The sequence below is a fragment of the Corapipo altera genome, unplaced genomic scaffold (assembly GCF_003945725.1).
Source record: "Corapipo altera isolate COAL_440 unplaced genomic scaffold, ASM394572v1 0, whole genome shotgun sequence".
In the NCBI taxonomy this organism is placed as follows: domain Eukaryota; kingdom Metazoa; phylum Chordata; class Aves; order Passeriformes; family Pipridae; genus Corapipo; species Corapipo altera.
Genome location: NW_020884872.1, coordinates 77,689,892 through 77,701,918, shown reverse-complemented (window position 1 = coordinate 77,701,918; position 12,027 = coordinate 77,689,892). Strand labels below are relative to the sequence as shown.

At 41.7% G+C, this 12,027-nt stretch overlaps 1 protein-coding gene across 8 annotated transcripts in view; it reads left to right on the top strand.

Moving 5' to 3' along the window:
* The first annotated feature begins 125 nt into the window (after positions 1-125).
* Positions 126-12,027, top strand: part of YAP1 (Yes associated protein 1) — a 91,828-nt gene continuing 79,926 nt past the window's right edge. For 3 of the 8 annotated variants that reach the window (XM_027638570.1, XM_027638092.1, XM_027638169.1), the window contains exons 1-2: positions 129-729; positions 3,753-4,000. In XM_027638570.1, coding sequence (XP_027494371.1) covers positions 406-729; positions 3,753-4,000 — 572 coding nt within the window. In that variant the 5' untranslated portion in view covers positions 129-405. Of the gene's footprint in view, positions 730-3,752; positions 4,001-12,027 lie in introns of all 8 variants that reach the window. The other 5 variants (XM_027638407.1, XM_027638486.1, XM_027638335.1 and 2 more) reach the window with 4 other exon arrangements.

Sequence of the window (12,027 nt, the reverse complement as noted above, 5' to 3'; positions counted from 1 at the left end):
GTGCGGGAGGCGGTGCGGGCGGGCGCGCGCAGAAGCGCGACGAGGCACAAGCTGCCTCTGTCGGATACGGTGCGGGCGGGCTCAGGAGGGGCGGGGCCGGCGGCGGAGAGTGAGTGATTCGGGCGGGCGTAACTGCGAACTTTTGTTTGGTGTGTTGTGTGAGTTAGTTTCCGCCGCCGGGACAGAGGCGCCGGCCGGGCTGGGCCGGGCTCGGGGAAGCGCCGCACGGTCAAAGTTGTTTTGCCAGTTGCTGCGGCCGGCTCGGTTTCCCGACCGAAGGGTGAGAAAGTACCGGCGACAGAAGGACGAGCTGCGGCCCGGGGAGCGGGGCATGCGGGGCTGGGAATCCGGGCTCTGAGCCGTCGATCCCCGCCAGGGAAGTGCCGGGGGGGTCCCGACGGAGCCATGGATCCCGGGCAGCCTCAAGCGCAGCAGCCGCCGCAGGCAGCGCAGCCCCCGGCCCCGCAGCAGCAGCAGCAGCCGCCGCAGCCCCCGGGCGCGGTGTCGGGGGCCTCGGCCGGCGCGGCGCAGCCCCCGGGCGCGGGGCCCCCTCCGGCGGGGCACCAGATCGTCCATGTGCGGGGCGACTCGGAGACCGACTTGGAGGCGCTGTTCAACGCCGTGATGAACCCCAAGGGCGCCAACGTGCCGCACACGCTGCCCATGCGGCTGCGGAAACTGCCCGACTCCTTCTTCAAGCCGCCCGAGCCCAAGGCCCACTCCCGCCAGGTGAGGGGGAGCGGAGGAGGGGCCGCTCGCGGGCGGGCGGGGGCCGGCGGGACGGCCCGGCCGAGCTCCCTCTCCCCGCCGCCGCCGAGCTCCTCCCGGGGGAGGCGTGTGGGGGAGGGGGCCGGGGCGGGAATCTGCGGGGCCGAGCGGGGCGGGGGGCGCCCGGCCGGGGCTGCCGGGGCGGTCTGTGCCGCCCGCCGGAGGAGTGTGTCGCCACATCCCTTCATTTGTTCTTCCCCAGGAGCGGGGGCGCCGCGCGGCCCCTGTCGCGCCTCTCGCGCTGGGACCGGGACGGGGATCCGGACGGGGAGCGGGGCCGGGACCGCGGCGGGCGGGCGAGCGGGCGGGCGCTGGCCCCGTCCCGGTGTCCGGCGGGGCCTCGGACTCCACATCCGCTCATTGGCTTTCTCGGCTTCGCCGGGACCGCGGCGGTGGGGGCGAGCTCCTAAAAGTTGGGTGAAAACGCTTTGCTTGGAAGACGGGGAGGATTTCTCTCTGCGGTCCAATTCCCTGCCTTCTGTGGAGGGGGGGGGGCGATGAGGCGGTGCCAAACCTACACCCCCCCCGCCCCGTCAGACAATATGGATGTGGCTTTTCCACCATTTCGGCACTGCGCTGGGTAGAGTAGGATTAACCCTCCCACATATAGACGCACGCACATCCGAAGTTAATTCCAAACTGAGCCAGACATCAGGTCTGACGGCGTCGAGGGTCCGGCCGGGCGCACCTCTCGCATCCCGGGAGTCGCTGGACTCAGACCTGTGGGGCCTCGGCCGTGCTAGCCCGGGGGAGGGAGGGAGGGAGGGAGGGAGGGATGCGGGGCAGGGCCGAGGAGGGAGCGGGGGAGGGATGCGGGGCAGGGCCGGGAAGGGGGAGGCGGGGCGGGGCAGGGCCGAGGGGGGAAGGGGCGATGCGAGGGCAGGGCGGAGGAGGAGCGCGGTGGGGGATACGGAGCAGGGTAGTCCCTCGACCTCCGGGAGCGTTTCGTCTTCAAGCGGAGGAACTTTTGTGCCAAGACCTAAATGCTGGTGTAAATACAGCTGAAAGTTAACGTTTAGGCCGCTGTTACCAATTTTTTGGCAGGAGGCTCTGCCTACCTACTCGAGTGTTATTAAGTAATGAACTTTGTTGCTAAGCTATAAAATAGGTTTTATTATTGGCTATTGTCACTTTATCTGTGTAGCCAGTAAAAGTGAAACTCACTGTGTGGACTGTTGCCTGCTACCCTTGTTGTTAAGGGTCTGTCAACATTTCCATTATTAAACTTCTGTTTTGAAGGATTTATAACGTGACTTCTGAAGTTCATTCCAGGCTGAACCTTGGCACGTTCTCTCCCAGCCTAGGAGTTAATTCATTTTCCAAATACTCGAAAAATCAGTCTGGCCTTCATACAGCAAGACTGAAAAGAAAATTGAAAGGAGTGGAGCTGAGTTGCTTCTGTAATTTTGCTAGCTTCTGAGTTGCAGGCCTTTAATAACATACTGAATTCCAGCAAAGAAAAAGGATTTTATGTACAGTCTTTTTCCAACTTGAGCAAATCTTATCGCAGTTCCATTGTGTACAAATCTGAATAGATAGACATTCATCTAACACTTGGTGTTGTGTCTTGTTAAATACAGTAACTGCAGTTAAATAGCTATCGTGTTTGAAATGCACTTAACGTCTGTGATGTTCCTACAGCTTGCACTTTTAAGCTTAGCCTTATCTTCTTTGTGTATGTTACTCTTCATCTGCAATGCATATTTAGTTGGATCACTGTTCCTTGTACCACTCGGTGGTTGTTAAAATATAAACTTGAAGCCAAAGAATCATTTGCTTCACTGTGGGCTTTTAAAATAAGACTGTTTTCACTTTCCTTTTTGTTTAGTTGTGCCATGAAAACATTCTCTTTAAAGAAAAGGTCTTTCATTTTCTGCAGTTTCCCCTGATTCTCAGGAATCAAGATGCCACAAATTCGGTTGATTTGGTACTCGCGTATTTTTTTTAAATGTACATGCAAGCTAATTCGTTTCCAGTTGAATACGTGGAAGTTCACGTGCGCTTGCATACAGATGGAGCGAAGCCGAATTGTCAGTCTCCATAAGAGTGTCTAAGTGGGGCCTCACATATGGTGCAATACCTTGTGTAGAGAGGTGTGACAAGGGCTGATACATGCATCTCATTATGGGTATCCATGTTGTTCTGCTGTATCTATAAAACCAGTTAATTGGCAAATATATTTTAAAAAGCCATTTTTATTTCAATCAGGTCTTCAGAACTGCCTTTTCTGTTCCATGGTGGATCTGTATTTACTACTGGCAAGGACATTCTTTGTGCTCCAGTGAATGGTTTTGTGAATCACTTCTGATTGACTGGTTCAACCTTTTCCTGAAGCTTTGCTTTGGATAAAGCATGGACAGACTCTTTAAACCCTCGAAAGCATGGATTGTTAGGAAATTCTGTGTTCAGTATTTTCGTATATGTTTTCTTTATGGTTGAATTTGTGTCTTCCTCCATTGGACCTCACTGCTGCCAGTTGGCATTTCTCTATTGCTTTTCTCTTTGGATAATCTTTTAAACCCTACAGAGGGTCTCTGTGTGGGTATACTTGAACCCCCACACCCCTCTTTCAAAAGAAGAGTGGGAAATTACCTCCTCCAGCAGAAATCGGGTGTGATGGTGGTGAGTGGGTGCAGTCCAGTAATGAACCACTAAATAGTGTATGAGGTCTGCTGACTGCGGGCACTTTTTTTCCTGAACCCTACACCAAGGAGTAAGAGTTGTAGTTTTCAAAGTAAAACTAAGGGCGCTTAGCACATACTTAGTGGTAATAGGTCTTGACTTACACTAGGGCTTTTGTGATGCTAATTAACCAGACTACTTGGAGGCTCTCTTGAACGGCATCAACTGGAAAATAAGCAGAATTTAAAATGACTGACTTAAGAATTTCTCCTGAAAGGTTCATTTAAAGCGAAATGTCATTTGACAGCTGCATTTCTGCTGAAATATATGAATTTTAATGGGAATAATTTCACTCCTGGCAGGCTAGCACTGATGCAGGGACAGCAGGAGCCCTAACCCCACAGCATGTCCGAGCTCATTCCTCTCCAGCATCACTGCAGCTGGGAGCTGTTTCTCCAGGGACGCTTACACCCTCTGGAGTAGTGACTGGACCTGGAGCTCCATCTTCTCAACATCTCCGCCAGTCTTCATTTGAGATCCCTGATGATGTACCTTTGCCACCAGGCTGGGAGATGGCTAAGACACCATCTGGACAGAGATACTTTCTTAAGTAAGTAAAATTTCTTTTCAGTTAGCTGTATCTCTGGTGCTTGTTGGGATATATTTTATACTTTTTTTACAGTCTTTGAATTTTAGTAAATTTCATTGTGTTTAAGATATGTATTTCTAAAAATATGCTCCTAATTTTAAGTAGGAGAGCCTACCACTTTCGTACTTCTGAAAATATTAACTCTGTGCTGTATCTAAAAGCTTTATGATACTCTGTGAATATTCATCTTACCTTAATCTTAGCTGAAGAATGTTACCGGTTATATTGTCTACTAAAAATCAGTGAAGCACACATAGCGATTTTTAAACAATGTAATGTTTGGATTTGCTGAATCTTGTCAGAATTGTCGTGCAGGTCAAGATAAATTTTACCTTATTTTTATAATACAGATGTAAAAATATAGAGTGACTTTAGAAACTGTTCTAGTGACTGTATATCAAGACTTATCTCTTGATTTAGAACAGTTGTGTAACTACGCAATCAAAACGTTTTTGCCTACTCTCTATTCATGAGGAAATTAATATATGTGTTTGAGTGCAGTATTTGAATCTGTAACTTCTCTACATTTTCTGCAGTGAAATGGAAATTAACAGAACTTGTAACATTGTTTCATGTTCCTACAGCTGTATCTTTTTCACACAGTGAAATTAGTATCACCTTTTCTGTAACTGCAGAGAGGTTACACATGCCAGCCATCTGACACCTAATCCATCAGGGAGCGTTTTCTTTTATTCTAAAACAGCAGGAGCTTGTCCTTCTCTTTCTGAGACCATAATTTACCCTCAAATATTTTGATTATATTTTAAACTTTTTATTTAACTGCAAGTCTCTAAATAACCCATTATATGTCATTTTCAGGGCCGGGATAGGCAACACTGTTGCTTATATAAAACTTGTTTCAGCCAAGAAAAACATCTTTATCCCTACCTTTCTTGCTTAGACATTGTCATTTATATGTGCATCTGATTGAAGTAATTGAGTCTGTAGCTTCAAAAACAAACTTACATTGTCTGCAATGAAAGTGGAACTTGCAGAACTTCTTAAAAATGTGTTTTGTTCCTGTAGGGGTGGCGTTTCCATACAGAGAAATTAGCTTTTTTTTTTTTTTTAACCAAAAAGAGGTTACAGTAGTTGTCTGATATTTGAGTCTGAAGGGTTTTTTTTGAAAATAATCATTATTAGGAGCATGAAAATAAGCATTAGCTACAGAGCCTGAGGATGGGATATTTTCTAAAAAATCAGCATGTTCTAGAATGTGAACTTTTGAGCAGGCACAAGTAGAGGTTTTTTTTGAACTGTGTAAGTTTATGCCGTTTGAGAACTGTAGCTCATTGGACCTTGAGGAAAGAACAGACCGTGTTTTGAAATAAAAAGCAAACTTTGTTTTGACTGTGTTAGTGAGAGCTCTTAAAGAGCAGCTTATGAAGCACAAAAAATAGATATTTGATTTTTAGGTTTTACTGCCGCAAGTGCTTGTTTTTGATAATGCTGTCAAATTTACAGAAAAATGGAACAGTTTAAGAGACGAAAAATGTCTTCATGCTCTTGTAATAAATTTTTTTTAATTATGCTCATTCAGGTGAAAGCAGAGTGAAAGATGTGTTCTTGGAAAGCTTTTTCTGCAGTTTGATTATTGCTACAAAAAATCTTTTCCTTTTTTCTGCAAGTTTTTTTGTCCTTTCTTGGTGTCCTGGTATCCATTTCAAAGGGTCAGGTTTCAGCAAGAACAATAAAGAGCCTGAGAGTGGAAAGTACACACAAGTCTGGCAAACTCATCTGCATGAGCAAGATCGTTTGTTCTCAAGCAGACATCCAAAGTAAATGATTGAAAGAGCTGCTAGCTGTGAAGGATGTGTCTTGAAGGGGAGAGGAGTGGAAACAAACCATATTGTTAGGAAGAAAAATAAAGGCTGTACTTTTTGAACCTCTCCCTGCTGGGTCCCATGCTGACCCTGGGAGATTTTAAACAGTGTAATAGGCTGTTTTCTTTTGGCTTTCCTTGGGTGATGCTGTGGTATGGGAGAGTGTAATGAGGACAGTTCAGAAGGCTCTGTTCACACTTAAAGAACATGTGTTGTTCCTAAAAGGTTACTTAACTCTATCTACAGGTGAGATCCACTGAAATCATTTGAGTTCGTGAAGATATGTAAAAAGCATTTCAAGTATTAGCAAAATGTTTGCTCTGTATGTGTAGGAAGTCTAAAAAAATGTAAGAATTAGCTTTGAGTAGCAAGTTTGTATATTAAAAGGTTTTTTCCGTGTTGAGTGATAAATTCTATCTCACATCTGCATGCCTGTTGAATACTAACATCTTGCTTAGTTATACCTTAAACATTTGCTTGAAATGTGAATACTAAGATTTCTGATTCTAAATACATTTAGAGTGGTTCCTTCTACCATATGCAGATTTCTGGTGTCTCTTCCAAGTATTCAGCTTTTTTTTTTTTTGGGTTGGCTGCACTGCTTTTTGTTTCCATTTACTCTGTTCTGTAGCCACTCCACGAACAGTCTGGTAACCAGGCTCTAGAAGGATCTTTGCAGAATAGGTAACAATGTTATATTTTTTCCAGATGTCAGTAAGACTTATGGTTATAGTTATCATAATATACTACGATGCAAACAGAATAAAATAAAATTGAGTACCGTACTTAGTACATTTTGTAATTACAGTCACTTCCACTAATCGATGGGTCAAGTACTGCAAGTGTAGTAGTTTGTGCAAAGAAATGAAAGTAGTGTATGTGGGAGAGAAAACGTTTAATCGCCTGTGTGTGTGCATATATATATATATACATGCAGATACATGCACAGAGTTATTTGGCCACGTATTTTATGTACACACCCCACATATCCGTAAATATTAAAAGAGGGTGAGAGGGGTAGTGTAGGGTCTGAACCAGAGCTACTCTTATAAATTAGTCAGTCAGCTAGATAAATAAACCCCCTTATGTATGAATGCCTGACATATGATTTGCCAGAATTCCACTCATTAATGTTCATCTCACTGTTATGAGCAGTTCTGCTGAGTATAATTTTCCATTAGTGATGATTTTGAGCCATGAGTTAAGGCCACTACTTACAGCTGGTAAAACTAATCGTATTTTTTTACTGATACTGCTCCTTAAATTGAACTCCTCAGTTAAGACTTGCCTAGTTAGTAAGTGGTCAGATCTGACTCATGCCAGCATTGCTGTGTGGTAGCTTTAGCCCATTCTTAAAGATGCAGTATAAAAGCCCTGCTTGGTTTGTGTGGTGATGTCAATTGCATTGCTTTTTAACCGCTTCCTGTTAGCCAGCTGCTGGTTGACATTTTGGTGAACTAAGGAGAAAGATAGGGGATCGCTCTCTAGGCAAAAGATAGTATGCCATGGGAGTAGCAGGCAACTACTTGCAGAAAGAAAAAATAAGTTTTGATTAATTTTAGAGTTACTCTTGTATCATTTTAGTTTAGAGTTAGGCTTTTAATTCTTACAAAGCTTGTCTAATACCGCTTCTTATGTTGTAGTGGGAGGAAAAGTTAACTGATTGTCCAGCAAACAAGTCTTATAATTATTTTTCCTACAGGAAGTAGTTCTTGCAAGCAGTTTATCAACAACTTCCTATTTTTTTTTCCTGTGAAGTGTTGAATGACTTCCTGAAGGAGGCCAAGGTGGTTTTCATTAGTATCTGTGGGTGTGAGGTGTTTACCCATCTGGCAGAAACCTTAAAAATAGATTTCTGTTACACATTTCTTATGTGCTTCATACAGAGGCATGGCTTTGGCCATTATGAAATGAGATCGTTTAAGACAACCAGGAAGTTTGTTGCTGTGCTTTTACTTTTTTTTTTTTTTTTTAATTTCCTCCTGTCACACATGAAAAATACCCTGTACTGTTGTTAAATTTCTCTTTCATCCTGTTTTTGCACCTGACTGGAGCCACCCACTACACCAGTATCATCTGCTCCCCTCCTCCTCCCCACCTCACCAAAGTAATCTTAGTCTTCAAGGACAGAAGATGTTTATTGGAAAAGCTGCAGCCACAGTTACTTATTTTATTGAATACCTTAATTTATTGGGGAAATGCATATTCAGCTTCATCAGTTAATGTGAGTTCTTGTGTTTATAGTTCAGTCTAGTTGGTCAGTAAAATAGCAGTATTGTTGGAAACCAGAACTGCAACCACTGGTTTTGATGGATTTCTCCACTTTTTCATGCTTTTTGTACTGAAAAGCAGTTGAAGATGTCTATTTGCTAAATTTTATTTATAATATGTCAAGTTAGTTGCATTTTTGGAGCATAGCTTAAGAAAAGAAATATTATTAAAACACTTCTGAAGTAAAGCTTGCTGTAATATAGTTTTGGCAATTTAAGGGAGGTTTTTTGTCTTGGAAGATGGTCATAGTACTACCAAGTGTATATTTTTCTTTCTGTCTCTTACTTCGAAGAGTCCTATGAAAGAACAGTAACACAAGCTATTTGGAATTTGCAGTTGTACTAAAGATTTCTTTGTTTTTAAAAGGGCCGAGGAAGAATAAGGGCAAACCTGCCTTATTTGTTTTAGCACTGAGACCGAATTTGGAGGATGATGAAAGTACATACTCAGCCTGGTATGAATTCAGAGAACTTGCAGTCAGCTTACTTGATGGGCATCAGTGAAAGCAACTGCACACAGTACTTTGCTTGGGTTTGGTTTTTATTTTGCTTAAGAAAAATTGTAAATTATGATATCCATGCATTCAATACCCTACCGTACAAGGTGATTTTATAAGGCTAATTCCAAAAGCAGTTTAATAGATGTTTTATAGATGTGATTTCAGGTAAACCAGAACTATATCTTATGGTTTTTGCTAATGTATTTTTCTCTTATTTATAAGCATCTTGACATTTATTATCTTCAGAAGAAATTAGAACTGGGGAAAATATAGAATCTCTGGCACTTAATTGGAATAATTAAATTTTCTCTGAGGACTTTTTTTTTTTAAAATTAGCTGTTGATCTGTACCTTTCTTCTTCCTACAGATTTTGTCTTTTGTGTATCTGTCATAAAAATACTCTCTGTGCTTTTTGATTTTTAGTTTATGCGTTGTGAATGCTTCATGCTGTTTTATAGCAATGCTTTCCTATCTCCTAAATCGAATTTGAGATCAATTTTATCTTACTGGTGGTCTGAAAGATATGGTATTATGTTGAAAGCAATAACTGTGACCAAGATATATTAACTTATCTTTTATAATAAAAAATTCCAAAGTCTCCGATCAGTACTAAGAGTCTTTGGATACAGGTTTAATCAGAATTTCATGTTTAAAAAGATATACTTCTACCATTCTGCATATTAAATATTTTGTCAGGTTATATTTGGTTTAAAGTATTAGCATCAACCTCCGTGGGTGCAATTACGCTGCTGTGGAATCACTTTTGTTTTCTCAGGTCTTGACTTCTTCTAAAGACAAACAAGAATTTGATATTTCGAGATGTGCATCTTCTGAACTCTTATCCTTTTGTCTTTCTTCTTCTGTGTACTGAGGATGGCAAAGAACTGTGGGTTTCCTAGTAGTCATCTGGTTTGTAGCATAGGGTAATCTATAAACCATCACTCACATCATGGAAATTCCTACTCAATAGAAAGCAGTAAAATAATAAAGCAATGTTAATTTGAAAGTTCCCATGAAAGTAAGACCAGGCACTACCCCCCTGTTTTTTTTTGCAATAAATTCCTAATGGATAAATGCAGTGGAACTGATCAGTGGCATATGTGAATAAAATCATACCCACTTTTACAAAATTCATCTCTCGCTGTCTTATCTTTCCTTTCTGGAAATGAAAAAGAACCAATAGCTTTAAAATTCTAAATATAAAGCCTCCATTTGCAGTTTGCTCAGTTTCCTTCTGCAATTGTGGCACAACAGCTACAAAGTTTTAAAAGCTGACACAGCAAGTAAAGTGGATTTTTCAGTCAGTTTATCAATTTTTAGACTAGACTGTCAGAGAAAGTAACTTATTAGCACTGGTAATGCCAAAATATATAATTGCAGGACCAAAATTGGGTCACATATAAAATTAAAGCAGAGTTCTTAGTTTGCTCTCAAAGAAGCATTTTCACAAATCAGACCTAAGCACCTAGGGGACGATGCCCAGGAGACCCAGATGTGTTGTTCAGGGTTGAGGTAGAAGATTAACTGTTATAACTAGTCTGAGTTACCAGCAATTTCTTTCAGGCTCTTGACACCTCTCCTCTGCAACCAACCAAAGAAAAAAACCAAAAATGAGGTACACAGCAATAGGGATCCGCCAGCTAAAACTAGGGATGTTTGTCTTCTTTTTCTATGTGGCCAGACCACTGCATGTGTTTATCTTCGTAGCTGGGAACAAATTCAGATGATGTAATTAGATTTAGTTTAGCCTTTCAAAACTGATAGCTCCTCGGTTCCCCTATTAATTTCTGTCCATGTGTTTTCATACATTCCAACATATTTGCATTTATTTGTACAATTCACCTATCTGATTAGCTGTGGAACTGTCACTTTTTGAGTAAACATTGTTAACTTTTATAAAGTGTGGGTTTTTTCTTTTCCTTTTTTTTTCTTCCTTCTCTCCCTCAAGAAGCTGTGAGTGATTATGTTAAAGCCAATATTTGCATGACTCAGTTTCTCATGTAAATGCTAAAGAAAATTTCACTTCCTTGAATGCAGGAAATGTACAGATTTCTGTGAGTAGCAGTTCTCTGGCAGGTGCCCCTGGGATATGGTCAGGATACCATGTATTTTACCCAAGAGAGAGACAGAATTGTCCATAGGGGAAATGTGATAGCATGGGGGTTAGCATAATGGGAAACAAATTCTTGGGAGAAGACTGTCTATTGGAATGTTAACAGGTAGATGCCATGTACTCACTGTACATACTCTCCCAAACAGCTTGTTAAACCTCATTTTGATGTCAATCTCTATTGGGAAATTTACCACATGAACTGTATTTTTTGTTAAGCGTTTGAATAGGAATCTACAGGATGGGGGAAGTTTGTCTTTAATATGAAAATGGTACCTCGTAGCTATTTTTTGATAAAAAAAAGCCCTGGAGTTTTATTTGGAGAACAAAAATTTTTGTTAGGCGTGACTAAGCTGTGTTGCTGTTTCCTGGCTTCCTGAAGTGCTTCTTGGAGTCTGTTTTCTGGGATTCACTCTGCTGGTGTTTTATTTGGCTTTTAACTAAGTTACTTCAGACTATGTTTCAGGCAAGTATAGTTAGCTTTTCTGAATTGCTGGGTAAATCAAGCTAATAATATAAAGTTGCCTTGTAAAGTAAGACTTTTACCAGTATACTGCCTGTCAGTCATGCCAGTTGCCAAGGAAACAAAGCTGTCTTGAAAGCAGTCTTGGACTTTGCTTTAATTTGGCTAATGAGACTTTGCTGCATCATAGTGAAAGACTAGATCCCTTTTGTTGAGTCTCTGACATGCTGTTTGGTAACTTAGGTCGGTGTTAGTGGCTCAGTGGAGTTACTGATTATTGCGTGGAGGTTGCAAAGCCAGTTTTTTTTCTGCTGAACTGTTTTATAGGAAAGTCAGCTAAAGGTCATTTACTATTGCTGGTTTATCTCCAATGAGTTCTGATTTATTGAGAACTTTGTTGAAAGTCTGTCTGCACTACGCAGATTTATTTAAATAGTGTTGCTACTTTAAGGATGCCTTTCCCTTTCTGATTACCTATTGCAATTGAAATGCAACTGAAGTGGCTCTCACTTCTCAGTTGTTTTTTCCTAATTTGTTGTACCTACTTGAAAAGCTTGGTTGACAAGTCCTTTGCAATTTTTTTGATTCCAACATTTTATGTAGTCTCTTTAGAATGGTGAAATACAGAGTAAAAGAGAAATTTCTTTCTGTGCTTTCTAACTATGTTGATGATATAGTTAGTATAGTTGATAGATCTAAATGTCCAATGAACTTGTAATTCAGTAGTAATTTTTATTTACAAAATCTTTGTCGTTCTGAAAGGAGCTTTGCATGAGTTAAGGGTTTGAAATGAAATGTACTTAAAAAGATGTGATCAGAAGT